The following is a 16,711-nucleotide window of genomic DNA, read 5'->3' as shown; positions in this document are numbered from 1 at the left end:
AGCATCTACCTGTACTTCGTGCCGGTCTTGTCCTGGTAACCACTGTATGTATTATTGCATCCTCTCTGGGTATGGTGTATGAACCACTAGTGTCTTTTAAGCTGCGATGTCTCTGAATCCTTTCGACAAATTTGCATCCAAGCGGTTGTATTCCCAACCTCTGCCGAATGGGAGGGACATACATAGTCCGTCGAACCTCTGTTGCTGTTCGTACGGACTCTGAATTAATAAGAGCCGGATGGGACATCACGAAGCCAACTATGTATGACTACAGGATAGACCAGGGGTAGACATGGACGACTCCAAACCAGCTCTATCGCCCGAACTTCTTCAACGGGTCGGCTTTTTTCCGTCCCCTTCCTGCGGAACCTCCCCTGCCGCCTCTACCGCCCCGTCCCCTGCCTCTGCCCCTTCCTCGTGCGCCATTTTTGTTGAAGGGCACGAATCCCTCGCCGCCTTCCCCGGTTGTCGATCCCTCAGCAGCTTCGGCGCCGGGCACAGGCGCGATGCGAGGCAACAGGTATTTTGGTACGTGCTTCATGTGCGGCTGCACGCGTGTAGGGTGGAGCGGCTTGTCGTGCCTGAGGTACTCCAGATCGAGTGGGTTGTCCTCGAAGTGGGCCTATCAAGATGAAATTGTAAGTTCGTTCAGATGTCACAATCCCTCGAGGGCACGCTCCCACCCACCTTCAGCTTGTCCGAGTTCAAGATCTCCGACTTCAGCTCCTTGATCCTCGCCTCCCTCACCGCCGCCCTCGTGACCGCCCTCAGCGCGTCCTCCATCCTATACCGGAACGCCTCCACCTGCTTCATATCAAATTTGTACTCCTTCATTTCCCTCCCCTTCTCCTTCTCCCGCCTTTCAATGCGCGCCCACACCTCCTCGTCGCGCTCCGTGCCGGGTACGTTCCCCACGACCTTGCTCTTCCCGACCTGCTCGCGGGGGACGACGTATGAGAGCGCGATACCCGTCCGGCCCGCGCGCGCCGTGCGCCCGACGCGGTGCGTGTATGCGCGCGCGGACCGCGGGAGGTCGAAGTTGAGCACGCACGCGACGTCGATGAAGTCTACGCCCCGCGCGACGCCGTACTCCGCGTCGCGCGCGTGCTTGCCCTTCTGCTTCCGCTTGCTCGACTTGCTGGCGTCGTCTTTGCTTGCGGAGGGAGACGGCGAGCGCTTGCGCTTTTGGGTGGGCTTGGAGGACGAGGTGGATGCGGTCGGTTGTTCGCGTTGGGTGGTGGTGACTGTGAATCGTGAGACGCTCGTCCTACGCGGGGGGAACGGATGTCGCTTACACTCATCGTCTTCAGCTGCATCTCCGCCCTCCTCGACTACATCCTCACCGTCGCCCGTCGGCTCTTCCTCGTCATCCGAGTCCTGTTCTGACTGCCTCGCACTCTCGTCGGATGCGATGATGTAATCATACACGCCCTTGTTGAACTCCTGCACGACGTGATATCTAGGATAGAACGTCAGGCATCCTGAGCACTACTTCACAGCGAACAGCCAACCTGGAATTGAGCGGCAGCTCCGAGTTGAGCACACAACTCTTGATACCAAACTGCTCCAAGAACAGCTTCACGCGGTAGCAGCGCTCGACGTCGTTGACGAAGATGAGACACTTGCCCTTCACGAGCTTGAGCTTCAGGACGACGTACGTCAGGAGGAACTTGTCGACCTCGCTGCAGCGCACGCTGAACTGGGCTAGATTATGTTCCTCCTCATCCTCTTCGAGCTTCAGGATGGCTGGGCTGCGGAGCGCGAGGCCCTTGAGCGCTTCGACGTCCTCGGTCATGGTCGCGCTCATCAGGAAGGACTGGAACACGCGCGGGAGGTGCCCGCCGGAGAGCAGCGCGCGGATGTCTGTGTCGTGCCCATATGAGAGGATGAGATCTGCCTCGTCGATCACGAGGGTGTCGAGGGATGTCAGTGATAGTGTTTTTGATTGGACGAGGGCGAGTGCGCGGGAGGGTGTCGCAATCACGATGTCGGGATGATCGGAGAGGAGGGATCTATACGAAGACAAGGTTGAGAACGGCCGAGAAGAACAGACAGGCAGACATACTTTTGTAGCTGTGTAGAGCTCGCCGTGGACGCATTAGCCACCGTCACTTCCTTCTCGCAGTACGCGAGCAAGGCATTGAGATGCGTGTATACTTGCTCTGAGAGCTCGCGAGTAGGAACAAGAATCAGTGCTCGAGTTGCCTGTCTCGAGCTGGCCTCAGCAGGTATGCCCTACGTCGGGAGTCAGTCTTCGGGACGATGCACACCGTAAGTCAGATGCATACCCACAGCTTTAGCATTTAACACCTTCTGTGTAACGGGAATGCAGTATGCAGCCGTCTTCCCACTCCCAGTCCGTGCGCGCGCGAGGATGTCTCTGTTCTCGAGAGCGAGAGGGATTGCTTTGGATTGGACGAGGGTCGGGCGGGCAAAGCCCATGTCGGCGAGGGCGCGCAGGATGCGGGCATCGAGGATATGTGAGAAGGAGGCGAAGGAGGTCTTGCGGTCTGTCAGGCGTGCATCGGGAGGCATAGTGAGGAGGACCTGTTGGGCAGCGAGCAGCGAGCGTCGGGCGTTGACTGCAGCCTGCAGAGCAGCTTGACTGTCGATCGCTGGTCCGGAATTTTCGTCACGTTCGTGTGACAATGTGCGTCGGAAGTCACAGTGATCGAGCATCGGCGCTTACCCCGCATTGACCCTCCTCCTCCCGGGCCTCCTCACCTGCCCAAGTACTTACTGGTCGTCTCCGTTCTGAGCTTTGAGTATCGCAACGAATAATCAGCGTTCCAATCCACCTACCGTTCTTACTATGGAGACCGCCCCGGAACCTGCAGACATCAAAACGCAACCAGCTGCAGAAAGTGCAAGTTCGCTGCCCTGCGCCATGTAAGCCTTCATTGCGTACCAGGCATTCCAGAGCCGCATTTCTCATTGCTGACAGCTGTCGGCGACAGTTCTCGAGATACACATGTTCGCGGTGCAACATCCCTTACTGCTCTCTGACATGTTTCCGTTCCGAGGTGAGCAACGATTTCGTCTTCGTTACACCATGCAGACTCGTCGAACCATTTAGTCACATGCGGAATGCTCCGAGAATTTCTATCGCAAAGAAATTGAATCCGACGTACGCGGCGATGCATCCAAGTCTGCTCAGCAAAGACAGAAAACCCTGGAGCTACTGAAACATTTTGAAGAAGACACTATGAATGACGACATACTCGGCCTCGAGTCTGACGAATCCGACGCAGACGATGCAGATCTAGAGAGTAGACTTAAAGGCCTGGACCTAGGTGCGTACATTGCTGTCACTTTCACCGGACTGGCCGACCCATATCGAGGCGCATTCACAGAGGCGGCTTCATACGACGACCTCTGGACAGCACTCACACCCGAGGAGCGCGAGAGATTTACCAAAGCACTTCGCAACCCAGACAGTGAGCTAGCGCAGCAGCTCCTCTCCAGTGAAGAACTCGAGAAAGTGCGCATCGAGCCATGGTGGGAAGCTCCCGATGACGCCAGTGCGGGTCAATCAAGTGCATCGTTTCGCGCACAGAAGAGGTACGGCAAGAAGCCTGCCATGATGCAGGTCCCTGCGAATATGGCCGGAGCCTCGCACACCCCAGGTAAGTTTCCCCTGCTGCTGTATAATCTGTGTGCCATCATGTACGTACGCATATTTACTTCTGCACGCGCATCTATTAATTCATCGGTGATATTGCTACAGGGTCGCATACACATACGTCACGCGCTACCTCGCCACCTCACCTCTGACATCCCTCGACCCGTCAGAACGGGACGAAGCGCGCCGCATCATCGCGGAGCTCGTGCCCTTCCTCACCGACCGTCTCTCGAAGACCGTGCACTCCACTCTCTCGGCGACGGTAACGGACCTCTTGTCTCGTTTCCGCCCGGTAGGTTCATCTTCTCACCTTTGGCTGTTCAAGCATTCATGTCCAGACGCAGGGTGCAATGTCGCCCACGTTCTACTACCTCGTCCTGAAAGACGCCGCCACCTTACTGCGTCCCTCGGCCGTGGTCGAGCTTCCCCCGGCCGTTCCATCAGACAGCACGGCCGCAACCAACTCCTCGTCAATACCACCCGCTACCCATTCTCCCGTTCCTTCAGCCGACCTAGCGTCCCACCCAAGCGCACGGACGTTCTTCGCCCTCTCTGACCTCTCCGCACTCTTCGGCGCCGACCCAAAGCCGACGTCAAAACATAAGCACAACCACGTCACGCACAAGCTGACCTTCTACTCCGCGTACGTGCTGGGCGTGCCCCCCTTGCTGCTGCATACACTTGCAGGAGAGGTCACTGGGCGCGCGGAAGCCATGGCGAGGGAGAGCGCGGACGTCGGCGGCGGTACTGCTCAGACGGCAGAGAGGCTTCAGGAGTCCGCGGCGGGTGCTTCGGCGGACCAGACCACACGGATAGTCGAATTGAGTTGAAAGCGCTCAACTTTCGGGAGTTCACGCGATGGTAAGCCTAAACCTCAATACGACAGGGGGCGGAAGGGAAGCGTCGATCACGACCGGCGAAGGTAGAACGGGCATGTGCGGCCGTTTGAGTCGTCTTGCGGCGCTTTGGCATGATCTGCTGCTATTCCCGCAGCCGCCGTGTCCATATGGAATGCATGTACAGCAGCACTGGCTTCACCGATGGTTTGTAGTAAACGGCCAACGGTGTAAGTTGGGCATGAACCAGGACCCCCCCCCGGGTTATAGGCGGAGATGCCTGCCAGTGGTCCTCAAATCCCAGCATTGGGCCTTCCGGACAAACTCGCGCCGAGTTTCGGTTCGTAGCGTGGATGAAATCAGGCCTCTGCACATACTCTCGCATACCGTACGTGGTCCGTTGTTCGGACTTCATATCAGACATGGTTTCGGTGGACATCAAGTGGACATAGCATCCGGATGTAGGGATCATCGATCAGGCCTTACACGGTACCACCTGAGCCCTCTGGCCTTCGTCTATCCGCTGGTAACTTGGTGGGCATCTGATGTGGGTAAATGAGTCTCGGAGGCAGATCATAAGCAGCTTACTGCGAAGCGGTCGACTCGCTGCGCATGCGCATGCGCAGAGTTCATACAACTTCACCGGTACCATTGAGTACATGCCCGCCGGGTGCAGATCCTGAACGTATCCATAGCCACTCGGTGGCACGAACGAGTCTTGTCAACATAGAATCATGTCTACCCTCTCCAGAAAGGCCAACCCGCCGGGATGAGTACTGAGTATGACGCATTCTCACCCATCATGTTGGGGTCTTCACAAACTAGCGCCGTGTGAATGGTACACCGCAAATCATACTTCCGAACCCAACATGCAAAGATCCTCGCAGAACACAGCAACAGGCTCTACCTCACCCTCCGGTAACGTTAGTTAGCAACAGAACAAAGTACCAAGTGCCCGAGTACCGCTTCACTGCATGTTTGGGATCCAAAAGATTGACGATCAAAGAATTTCCCTATTTAGTAGTAAAGGCGATGTTCGATGGCTTTCAACGTTCAACCCTCTTATTTTCAGTACACCTTTGGACTTCGAACGTACGCCAAAGAGTTTCTCCATTCGTCGCCTTGTTCTTTGTTCGAGGTCCGATTCGCCCGTATTTTTTGCGATGGTATGAGATTAGCCCCGCGGTTCACGAGCCCCGCGCGATCAATTCATGGTCGCTCATAGTCCTGTGCCCGAGACCGAGTGGAACAGCGTCCAAGTTCTGAACGACTGGCTATTACAGTGACCCGGAGACAGCAGGAGACAGCAAAGAACCGAGGCCGGTGACTGACCAGCAATGCGAGTCTTCCAGGCTACTACTTCAGGTGCCGGCGAGTGACTGTGCAGTGATCGCAAACGGAACCATGCATACGCCGCGGTGGAGGTCCGCCTGGCGGTTGGTTGGTGCCGGTACAGAAAGAAAGTCATACGTAAGAGACAGTTTCAACGAGTCGGAGCCAGACACGAGTCTGAGTGTCTGATCATCAATGTCAGACATTTCGCTGTGTACTTGGACCCGGAGCGTAGAACTTCAAGTTGAAGTGCGCACAGGCGGAGCGTGTCAGTCTTTGTTAGTAAGCCAACACTTGTACAGACCCGCGTCCGTCGCGTCTCAACGCGTTGGTGGCTTGTTGCGGTTCATAAGTGAAATGTTGAGTTCATCCAGAGTTCATCATCATGATCATGAGAACGAATATGGATCTGATCTGGATCTGAGACACCTGCTACGTGGGGTCACAACCTGCGCCTGTCCTTGTTCTTTTGGGAGGGGCCTTAGCAAATACCGAATTAGCTGGAACGATCTGAGACCATGCATCGCACACATACAGGGTATATAAGAGAACGCGGACGGCTCAGACCCAGGCATCTCAAGCTTGCGGCGAACATCTACCTGTGCCTTGCCTTCCTACGCTGAGCCGCCGTGTTTGTAGGCCCCGTTATCTGCAGTTTGATGTACGGTTAGACACCAAACTGCGGATAACGTGTACTGTGTCCCGGCACCTCTGTCCCTGCTGTCACCTGTGGGGGTAGCGGACAGAGTCAGCATAGCGAGTGCAACACCACGTACTACTGTACTATTTCGACCAACTGTTCAGCGGATGTGACGCGTGACGCAGGTGCTCGGTGCTCAGAGACCTCGGTGATGCGTGACAGGGTGTCCTGGTCGGCCCAAATAGGGGTATTTGGTACCCGGGACCGTGACATTCTGACCGACTTGGGTGTTCAGTGGGACTCCGTGACCCGTGACAGTGGCTGTTCATGACCCCCCGTGATGCGTGACAGAACACACGGTCGAAATAGTACAGTAGTCGTGTTGAGCGCTCTCGTCGTTCAGACCTCGGCCGTGACCGTGTACTGCCTGTCGCCTGACCATACCAAGCCCGCGTACGTTCTTCTTCTGATGTACTGTATTACCAACAATGTTAGCATAACCCATTGCGGCCCTCGCTGTGACCGACTTGTCCTTCAATGTCCGTACCATGGCCGCGACTGCCCGCGAGTACAGCCGCGGCGCTGGTAGGAGCCAACCCTATTGGTGAGATCGTGCTGTCGTTCGCGAAGATTTCACAGCGGAGTCGATCGGAACTTGATAGTTGGACCTTGAGCTAAGCCTGGTCCTAACGTCTGAGGGTACAATAGAGTCCCTGACCTGGAGACCTGAGCCCTGCCTGAGCCTACTAGGTAATCATTTCAGTTATGGGGTTCGCTCGTGTAACCGCCAGCGCCGAGCGGTGTTGTAAAGAAGCTAAGAGTAAGCTTCAGCCGTGGATGGCATATCGCTCTAATTGATGGGCACCTACTGCATGCAGATCGCGAGACACCATTTATGCATTGCGCGGCGTAAAGCATTTCCGCGATGATACGGAGGATGTCGTTGTTGAGAGCCAACAAACTCATGATGAAGGCGAGCTGAAAGCTGGTATAGTGAGTGTTGCATCACGTAGTCTTTTTAATTTTAATTTTTTTTACTCTCCGTGTTTTAGGCCCGTACTATAGGTACATGAGGGCAACAATAGTAAGGGATGTCCGACGTTAGCTGCATCATGTAGTCAAGAGGGCAAGGACTCAAGCACTCACCGCTGGTCACTCGGAGCAGATTACTTATGTGTTGTGGCTGAACTCGACCAGGAAGTACGTTAAGTTAGAGTTTGATACGTGTCCTGACGTCCTTCGAGTCTCATTCGTGGTTAAGCGCGCTGATGCGGCTCATGGCTCGCTTGCGAACGCACGGTTCTGTGCGGGTCTCTGTGTAACGGCTGTGGACAGAGCGAGAGCGTTTTTGCATCGCACAAACACAGCGTGGTACGCGGAAAGAGAGGTTGTAGAAGTCTAGGAGTCGCGTAACACGACCATGCACGTGTGGTAGAAGATGGTCAAGATGAGCCTGGACGGACCAGCGGTGGCTACCAGAAGAGGAAGCGTGAGGTAGTGTGACGTAAGCAGAAGACATGTTGTGCGGGTGAAGTGTTCCGCCGCATCCGCCACATGGATGAGACTTGGGATGTCGTCCCGACTATCTCGGACTCGTTCGCTGAGCTGTACAGGGTTCGAGGCCACCGCCCTGGGAGCATATCTCTAACATCTGATTCTATGTCTTCCGTGGATCGCCAGACTCGGAAGGATAGCCTGTTGCCTATTCTCCGTCCGGAGCACGCCAGGCTTGCCTCAAAGCAGACCCTTGCTGTGATTTTCTGTGCTGAGTAACGACGTCCCTACACTGCTGACTTATCCAGAGCCTTCGGCTCTGTTGGACATCGATTCTGCCAATCGACCAACATTAGTAACCAAGCGGCACTCTTGCTTCCTGGCTCGGGCTCGTCCAACATATCCTTGGCTCAACAAACCTGCAACGCTCCCTATAAAAGCTGGGCTCGCCAGGCGATGTCTTCCCCACACATCCCACCCCCTTCTCGCCATGGCCCACAACAACAACTACATCAACGCCCCTGCGCCTAACGTCCCCTACTTTGCTCCCGCCCAGTATCCTCCGGCGGGCACTGCGCTCGACCCGCAGCCCGATGGCAAGCCCATCCCGGCGCTCTTCAAGCCTATCAAGATCCGCGGCGTCGAGTTCCAGAACCGCATCTTCCTCTCCCCGCTCTGCCAGTACTCGTCAGAGAACGGCAAGGTGACGCCATGGCAGTTCGCCCACCGTGAGGGTCCCTTATCGCTCACCGTAGGCCCAGAAGCGCCGTCCTGACCAACCCCCTTCCCTTCCCAGTCGGCGGCATCTTCACACGCGGGCCCGGCCTCACCATCGTCGAGGCGACCGCGGTCGTGCCTGAGGGCCGCATCACGCCCCAGGACGCGGGCATCTGGACCGACGAGCAGGCGGAGGCCTGGCGGGAGGTCGTCCAGTTCGCGCACGCGCAGAACCAGAAGATCGGCATCCAGCTCGCGCACGCGGGCCGCAAGGCGTCCACCGTCGCGCTCTGGGTCCACAGGGGCCTCTCCGCGCCCGTCAGCGACGGCGGCTGGCCGGACGACGTCTGGGGCGCGTCCGCGATCCCGTTCAGCGACCAGTTCCCCAGCCGAAGGAGCTCACGCGCGCGGGCATCAAGCGCGTCGTGAACGCATTTGTGGACGCGGCGAAGAGGAGCTTGAGGGCGGGCTTCGACGTGATCGAGATCCACTCGGCGCACGGGTTCCTCCTCAGTGAGTTCCTGGCCCCGGTCGCGAACCACCGCACGGACGAGTACGGAGGGAGCTTCGAGAACCGCGTCCGGCTGCTCCTGGAGGTCGTCGACGCCGTCCGCGCGGTGATCCCGCCAACGATGCCTCTCTTCGTTCGGTACGTCTCCCCGCTTCGTCCTGGTTTTGATCCGTCACTCACATGCATCACAGTGTCTCCGCCACCGACTGGCTGGATGACTCGCACCCCAACGAGCGCTGGAGCCACGAAGACACCGTCCGGCTCGCGGGGATCCTCTCCGCGCACGGCGTCGACCTCCTCGACGTCTCCTCCGGGGGCATCCACCCCGCGCAGAAGTTCCAGCTCGCGCCGGAGCTGCAGCACAAGCTCCTGCAGGTGCCGTTCTCCGCGGCGGTGAAGAAGGCGCACGGCGAGAAGCTCCTCGTCGGCGCGGTGGGCACGATCAACACGGGCGCGCTCGCGCAGGGTGTGCTCGACGAGGGCGCGGCGGACGTCATCTTCGTCGGGCGCCAGTTCCAGAAGAACCCCGGCACGGTGTGGGCGTTCGCGGACGACCTCGGCGTGACGGTCACGCAGTCGCACCAGATCGAGTGGGGCTTCGCGGGCAGGGGAGGCGTCGCGAGGCAGGCGAAGAGTGGGTGAACGAGGGGCGTGGTGGTTCGGGGTTAGACTGAGACTTTGCAGGTCGTTTGTAGCTGTATGTAGATCTCCTCGTAATGGTAGGGTTTAGTAGCTTCCTGTGAACCAGGATGGAGGCATTCCAGTCTTGAGCGTGAGGCCTCAGTTATGTCACGCACGATGCGTATTCCTTCTGCGGTCTGTTAGTTCGATGATCCATCGAATGTTCACAGGAGCTTTAACTGTGCAACGGTGGGCGGTGCCGGTGAGCAACCTCCGAGTTCGCGCAGAAGTCACGCAGATGAATTTCTGGTCTCATCGGTCGAAAAACTCGTAAGAAGAGGGCTGATGTGACGGGGTCAAATTTGGCGCGAGCCCGCGCGAAAACGCGCGACGAAGTTAGCTCCCTCGACTCATCCCCACGTGCGAGTACGCGAAATTTGCGACCATGGCCGCGCCTCCCAAGGAGTCCGCTCCGGCGCTGTCGATGTGCGTCCATCATCATTGACGAGGCCAACGAACTCGCCTATGTGACGTTGCTCTGCACGCGTGGGTACGACGGCCCATTCACCATTCTTTCCCTCCCCCAACTCCGCATATGCATCCTCCTCCGCATATGCATTTGTCCGGAAAGGGACATCGCATACCGTACGGTCAAATATGTGCGTTTCCCATTGGGCGGACGCCGCAACCTAATCGGCCATTCCGAGGCATGAACCTAGTCCTTGGGAAATACGTCTCTGGATCCCTTGGGTCCCTCCAGCGACGTCGCCACGAAGTTACGTCGCAGTGCGGGTGTGCTTGGGACGTTCCGGGAGGCAGTGGAGGGAGCACCGTAGGATGGTAGGATGTGAATGCTTGGTGGACCATTGGCGCAGGCCGTCACTGCGAGGGTGCAGGAGAGCGCGCGTGCATGTGGGCCGGTTGTTCCGAGCACTGGACGAGAGGCGATGAGTTTCAGGGAGCCGCACGGAGCTACGTGAGGTGAGAGATCCATTGGTACTGCGGTAAGATTCGTGATTGGTGCCTTTGATGGGCCTACGGCGGGACTGCGACGAGTTGTATCTAAGGCTTGGAAAGACACTGGTTGAGTCACTGGCTATCAAAGGCGATGTCATAACGAAGCACATTACCTGCAGCTGGGAGCAAGAATTGTATTTTACGTTGGTATTGTCACATCCAGGCCGAAACTTTGCGAGTCCAATTCAAGGCCGAACCATGTGGTTTCTCCTGGCCTCGCAAGACGTAGCATTCCCTTCTGAGCTGTGGTGACACCATCTATTTTCTGTTGCGTCCGTAGTTTCAACTGAGCCATGCCTTTAGGTATGCCGACGTACCTGGGCGGTCGGCACAATATTGTTCGTAGACCTCATCGGCACGTAACCGGCACGGTGACTGGACGGGACCTCGATGTCGAGCGATGTCGATGGCAGACACTGACCGGGAGATAGAGAAAGTGACATTGTACCTCGTCGTGTGCCAAAGAGGCCGCCGTTGCCTATTTTGACGGTGAGGAGCCTCACACGAGCAAACCTTGGTCTGACACTACGTACGGTTCTATTGCCTGTCTGAACCTGAATCAGGCCAATCCATTGAGGGTACCGAATACTTTGAACCGAATACTTTTGGAGGTCAGCAGGCGGTAGCGTACAGTGGCCGGGACCGTGAGTGCGACCGTCCCGACCAGCATAGTGGCGGAAGCAAACAAGCGGACGTCGCCGAGGAGCAACCGAGGACTTGCTCGGTGCTGGCGATCGCGAGGGTACTCGGTGCACGTGATGGAGAAATCTGCTAAAGCAAGGCGTGTGATTGGCCAGACGGGAGGAAGCGCTGGCGAGGACCCTCGCAGTGTTGTGGCGGATGGGTGCATCGACGATGTGGTTGCTGGCCAGTGCAGGCGTTGACCGGACGATACCCTACCCACTGCCCAGTGCCGTCTCAGCCTGCTTTCCCGCGCTGCCTTCCTCCATCCCACCTCCCTCCTTCGTTATATAACTCTCCACCCCGTCTCTCCAACGACCGCTCCCTCCACCGCAAGCAGGCAGTCCCCAGCCGACGCTAGTCAAGCGCACCAGACCCTCGACTTCGGCACCCCTACATTCTTCCTCAACAATGCGAGCCCACAGACTCTACGCGAGGGATGGCAGAGACGACTGCAACAGTGTCAACAATTCCGACGCGTACACTGACCTCCGGATCGCCTCGATCTTCATCATCCTCGCCACGTCCCTCTTCGGTGCTCTCTTCCCTGTCCTAGCTCGCCGGCATAGGGTCCTCGGGGTGGTCATCCCCGAGACTGCCTTCAAGGTCGCCAAGTACTTCGGCAGCGGTGTCATCGTCAGTGCCTTCCTCGCGCCTCATCGACAGAATCGCTGACCGCCTTGAACAGATCGCAACGGCCTTCATCCACCTGCTCGACCCCGCAACCCAGGAGCTCACCTCTCCCTGCCTGTCGGAAGCATGGCAGAATTACGTACGCACTTCTGCACCCTCTCACCACCCGCCTGCCCGCTGACATCACCGCCGACTGCCTGCAGCCGTACGCGATGGCGATCTGCCTCTGCAGCATCTTCATGATCTTCATCGTCGAGCTCATCGCCTTCCGCTGGGGCACCGCCGTGCTCGCGAGGGTCGGGCTCAAGCACGACGCCCACGGCCACGGCCTCGCCACGGGGTCCCACTCCGCACACGGCCCGGAGGTGCAGGCCCAAGGCGCTGACGCAGTCGCCGCCAAAATGCAACTCGAGTACCCCGACGCGGTCGACATTCGTAGCGAGGAATTGAGCATGAGCGACCCCGAGAAGGGCTCTGCGCACCACGACGCACATGCGCATGACCACGGTATGCATGGCGCCCTCTCGGATTCGGCTATCGCGCAAATCATCGGCATTGCGATCCTCGAGTTCGGCGTGGTGCTGCACAGGTATGTACGCCGTGCATCTCGCTGCGGCGTCGTACATTTTGCTCACGGTCGTCAACAGTGTGTTGGTTGGCCTGACCCTCGCCGTCGACGAAGAGTTCAAGATTCTCTTCATCGTCATCGTCTTCCACCGTGAGTCCCCCTCGCTCCTACCTCCGTCGAAGCCTTCACTGACACCGCTCCCCACTCCAGAGACGTTCGAGGGCCTCGGTGTCGGCTCGCGGCTGGCATTCATGGAGCTGCCCCAGAAGTACGCGTACGTGCCCGTCGTCGGCGCGGTCCTCTTCGGGATCACGACGCCCATCGGGATCGCGGCGGGCCTCGGCGTGCGCTCGACGTACAACCCGAACGGCGCGACGGCGAACATCGTCTCCGGCGTGCTCGACGCGTTCAGCGCGGGCATCCTCATCTACACCGCCCTCGTCGAGGTGAGCCCCCTTGCGTGTTGGTTTGGACTGCGGGTGACTGACGGCGGGGTGTGTGGTAGCTTCTGGCGCACGAGTTTATCTTTAACAAGGAGATGATCGGGGGGAGCAACAAGCAGCTCGTCTTCGCACTCGGGTGCATGATGCTCGGCGCGGGCCTCATGGCGCTCCTGGGCAGGTGGGCATAGCCGGGCTCGTCGTTGCGGTCCCGGTCTCCCCATGTCTTTCTTATTAATGGCTGCCACGACCTGTGCCCGTTTGCGGGTCTCACCAACTTGAAGCCCTTTGCTGAAATCCGAGAATGACGGTCACGCATAGACCCACCGCGCGTACCTTTTCTTCCTCAAATAGGATCCTACGTTCGCCGTTCGCCGAAGTCACATTCAACCTCCAACCGCCTCCACTACCACCCCGCGCCCCGAGTTCCGAGTCACGACGCACCCCGCCCCATGACGATCTTGCATAATAGCACATACCTATCCCGTAGACGGACCCCCACACTCAAATGGCTGTTGTTCAATCATCGCTTTTGCATGCATTTACGGTACCCAGTTACTACTGCCACGTTAGGGGGGCGATGTTGTAGTCAGTGTGAAGAATCGAAGTACTTGTACGACTAGATCATTGCCAGGGATGAATCGATGACGATGGACTGTTCGTGCAATGTGCAGCTTCGAAGTTGCGCCGCTGCGACTTCCTTGTCGACACAGGTCCAAACATAAGTTACTGTAACCACTCCGGCGACACGTACGAGGGACATACACCTCCTTGAAAATCATAGGAGCAGCCATCACTCCTTCAACCTCCACTACGAAATAATCAGTGTACCGGGGCCACCAGGTTGCGTTGGTTCATCGAGTTTGCGATTGCGGTTTGCAGTTGCACCAGGTTGTACCTCGCATACGTAGAAGGCTGTCTGCCAGGACTCATCGTGGCATGCCTCCGTTGCCATTGCCTGACGTGGATTCAGGAATATTCGCTTGCGTCGCGTGGAGGCAACTCAGTGGACGGGATGGACGATCGCCCGAAGATTCATCCGTGAGAATAGGTGAGAAAGCTCCGCGGCCTTGCGACGGTTAACGTTTCGGTCGTTTCACAGTCTGAAACACACTGTTACAAGGTTCTGTCATATTTCAGCGAGTTCCATAAGTAAGTAAGTGTGAGCGAGATCTGCGTTGTGGCGGTCGCTTGACGACCTGGCCCGCACCTCTGTTCTCAACGTCTCAATCGAACGACGACGCACGCCGCCCCAAGCTTTGTGTGCCTTCAGCGTCGAAGAAGGAGGTGATAGTAGCGTCTAATGATGTGCAGGACAGGTGTGGCGAGGGCGAGCTGAGCTGCACGAAAGCTTGAAGTTGACGGTACGTATAGTACGTCCCTGGAGTTGTCCGGCTGATGTTCGCCAGTGCTTGCTCACGCGAGCTAATCTGATGAACGAATACACCTGCTCACCTCATAGTACACTCAGTAGCGCTAAGTACGGTTCACGAGATACTCAATACGAGTACAAACGTGAAGCCGTGTCAAACCGATGCCACCGAACAATGGGCCTCTATGTTGCGTCCGAGTCGCGGGTTCTCGAAGTCTGCTCGGCAATCGACGTTGTTTCACGTAGCGCTCAGTGGCAGCCGGTACTAGTACTCGGTGCAGACATATTGATGATCTTGAGATCTCCAGGAACGAGGCTACTTGTCGGGGATTGATGCGTGTACTTTTCAATTTCTATCTCTCCAATACGAACGCATCAAAGTGCACATTGACAACTAGTACGGAGCAAAGAACGCTGTGCTAAAAATTCGGAATACTCAATGGAATGGATGAAGCGGGAGGAGCATTGCAGGGCTAGTGCATGGAACTGTATTAGGCCGGCGCCGAAAGTTCGCCCTCCTTCCTTGATCCCGCCTCGGCTGCTGCCAGTGTTTCGTTTTGACCCTGTGTAGCCGCTCCTCCCGAAGCCCTCCCGGGCCTAGCCAAGTTGACTCAATCGGCGTGTGCCACTGTGGCATTGCGATCGTACGGTACGTCCTAATGGTAGCCGACATTTTGTTCCTGGCTGTACTCAACGACCATACGTGTGCGCAGGTGGTCTCTCGCCTCCAGGTATATGAGCAGGATGAAGCACCGCAGCTGCACCCCACTCCGCCGCCCAGTTCATCTTCTCTCGGCTCGTCAACCTTTTTCTACTGTAGCACCACAGGTATGTTTGTTTTCGTCGTACGGCATCTTGCGAAACAGCTTATAAACCCCATGCTCAAGCACGCTAAGTACTAGTACACGCCGGCGGAATGGACAACTCTATCTCTGCACAACGCCTCCATAAGTCGCAGGACGGATTCCTCGCGTCTCTGGGAGTGGTCGCCGAGCAACCCTTTTGGGTCACGAACGGGGGATTTTCGCAAGGATCGTACCCCGACATGAGCACCGCACCGGCCATGGAGCATGTAACAGGACGATACGAGACGGTGAGTATGCGTCTTCGCGACTCTGTTCACTCGACATTGACTGCTAGACTCCGGTGCTGGCATGGAAGTCAGCATTTTCCGTTTGGCCGGCAGATGCGACGCGCACCCAAGAGACCCATATGGTCTGGACCGACGCACCCTCTTTTGGCAACTCTTCCTACACGAGTTCCTTCGACCCGCGCTCCTTCAACCACATCATAACGCCTGCATCCGGTGCCTCAGTGAGTACTCATTCTATATTCCTGGACCAGACATCATCATTAACCCTTTTCTCATCAGGGCAGACAATGGACGCCCAGCATGGGTATAAGTCCGATCTTTCTGCAGCAACTTGGCCCAGCGCAGGACGACGCAGGCCACCAACACTGGATGCAGCACGGAGAAACCCGTTTCCCCGAAACTCCCGTTGGCGACTGGCACCCACTGCCAGGGTCGAACAGCCCTGATCGATCGGTAAAGCTGATCCATCCTCAGGGTGTGCCAGCGGCAGCTCAATCTGGCGGGAATCTCGGTAAGTTACAGCAGGCGCCGCAGCCGATTGTCAGCGCAAGCTCGAGCACGCCGGGGGCCTCTCTGATGCCTCCGAACGACTCGGAGGCGGCGTACGTGACGTGTAAGTGGGACGGCTGCCGCACCCGTGTCGACGCCACGAAGGACGCGGTCAAGGCGCATCTCAAGGAAGCGCACCACGCCGACTTTCCAGCACACTCCAGGGCGAAGGACCGCGGGGCGAAGAGCGGCTGCAAGTGGAAGAGGTGCGCGCGCAGGTCGATGAACAACCTCTGGCGGCATGTGCTTGAGATCCATGCGCGCGTCGCGACGACGGTGCGGTGCGAGAAGTGCATGGCGACATTTACGCGAGCAGAGTCGCTGCGCAGGCATCTCCACAGCCATGCCTGTCGTACTGGAGCTGACGATCCTGATGCATGAATACACGTGAGTAGGCAACATGATGCGACGTGGTCCAGATACTCACAAACTCCCTGGGTCTAGGAGGATTGAGCTCGTGCCGTTTCAAAGAAATGAGCTGAACTTGCTCTACCCATATCTACTTTTTATGACCTTACTTTACTGTATGCGCTGGTGAGCTGTCGCTTTCTGATCGCTTTGTGACTGCTTTGTTATGCTTTGTAT

The 16,711-nt window shown here is 57.4% G+C and overlaps 4 protein-coding genes across 4 annotated transcripts; 3 read left to right on the top strand and 1 right to left on the bottom strand.

The window, feature by feature from the left end:
* Window positions 1–168: 168 nt before the first annotated feature.
* On the bottom strand, window positions 169–2,572 carry B0H18DRAFT_988962 (P-loop containing nucleoside triphosphate hydrolase protein). Its single transcript, XM_048044936.1, has 6 exons — window positions 2,293–2,572; window positions 2,066–2,235; window positions 1,512–2,012; window positions 1,296–1,459; window positions 688–1,244; window positions 169–622 (listed from the first exon to the last, which is right to left on the bottom strand). The coding sequence occupies exons 1-6, from the start codon at window positions 2,533–2,535 to the stop codon at window positions 314–316; spliced, it is 1,944 nt and encodes a 647-aa protein (XP_047897024.1). The 5' UTR covers window positions 2,536–2,572; the 3' UTR covers window positions 169–313.
* Window positions 2,573–2,812: 240 nt separating this feature from the next.
* On the top strand, window positions 2,813–4,452 carry B0H18DRAFT_871745 (uncharacterized protein; the record flags this gene model as incomplete). The annotated part of the gene is made up of 6 exons (XM_048040175.1): window positions 2,813–2,889; window positions 2,945–3,023; window positions 3,077–3,293; window positions 3,354–3,666; window positions 3,728–3,914; window positions 3,967–4,452. The coding sequence occupies 6 exons, from the start codon at window positions 2,813–2,815 to the stop codon at window positions 4,450–4,452; spliced, it is 1,359 nt and encodes a 452-aa protein (XP_047897023.1).
* A 7,136-nt stretch (window positions 4,453–11,588) lies between these two features.
* On the top strand, window positions 11,589–13,506 carry B0H18DRAFT_988944 (Zinc/iron permease). Its single transcript, XM_048044935.1, has 7 exons — window positions 11,589–12,107; window positions 12,160–12,243; window positions 12,308–12,693; window positions 12,752–12,822; window positions 12,883–13,118; window positions 13,178–13,386; window positions 13,473–13,506. Exons 1-6 carry the CDS (start codon window positions 11,883–11,885, stop codon window positions 13,301–13,303), a joined length of 1,128 nt encoding a protein of 375 aa, XP_047897022.1. The 5' UTR covers window positions 11,589–11,882; the 3' UTR covers window positions 13,304–13,386; window positions 13,473–13,506.
* A 1,894-nt stretch (window positions 13,507–15,400) lies between these two features.
* Window positions 15,401–16,682, top strand: B0H18DRAFT_1208760 (uncharacterized protein; the record flags this gene model as incomplete). Its single annotated transcript, XM_048036285.1, has 4 exons — window positions 15,401–15,577; window positions 15,646–15,798; window positions 15,857–16,513; window positions 16,571–16,682. The coding sequence occupies 3 exons, from the start codon at window positions 15,401–15,403 to the stop codon at window positions 16,505–16,507; spliced, it is 981 nt and encodes a 326-aa protein (XP_047897021.1). The 3' UTR covers window positions 16,508–16,513; window positions 16,571–16,682.
* Between the last annotated feature and the right edge of the window lie 29 nt (window positions 16,683–16,711).

Source organism: Fomitopsis serialis (genome assembly GCF_022376445.1).
Source record: "Fomitopsis serialis strain Sig1Antser10 chromosome Unknown B0H18scaffold_12, whole genome shotgun sequence".
NCBI classification, from domain to species: Eukaryota; Fungi; Basidiomycota; class Agaricomycetes; order Polyporales; family Fomitopsidaceae; genus Fomitopsis; species Fomitopsis serialis.
The sequence above is the reverse complement of the archived record's forward strand: the minus strand, read 5'-3'. Positions and strand labels throughout refer to the sequence as shown.

Coding starts and splice junctions, on each gene's coding strand:
- B0H18DRAFT_988962 (XM_048044936.1), bottom strand. CDS start 2,535: ATGCCTCCCGATGCACGCCTGACAGACCGCAAGACCTCCTTCGCCTCC. Junction 2,236..2,292: donor AGGTGTTAAATGCTAAAGCT/GTGGGTATGCAT, acceptor CTCCCGACGTAG/GGCATACCTGCTGAGGCCAG. Junction 623..687: donor TGAACTCGGACAAGCTGAAG/GTGGGTGGGAGC, acceptor TCATCTTGATAG/GCCCACTTCGAGGACAACCC.
- B0H18DRAFT_988944 (XM_048044935.1), top strand. CDS start 11,883: ATGCGAGCCCACAGACTCTACGCGAGGGATGGCAGAGACGACTGCAAC. Junction 12,823..12,882: donor CATCGTCATCGTCTTCCACC/GTGAGTCCCCCT, acceptor TCCCCACTCCAG/AGACGTTCGAGGGCCTCGGT. Junction 13,119..13,177: donor TCTACACCGCCCTCGTCGAG/GTGAGCCCCCTT, acceptor GGTGTGTGGTAG/CTTCTGGCGCACGAGTTTAT.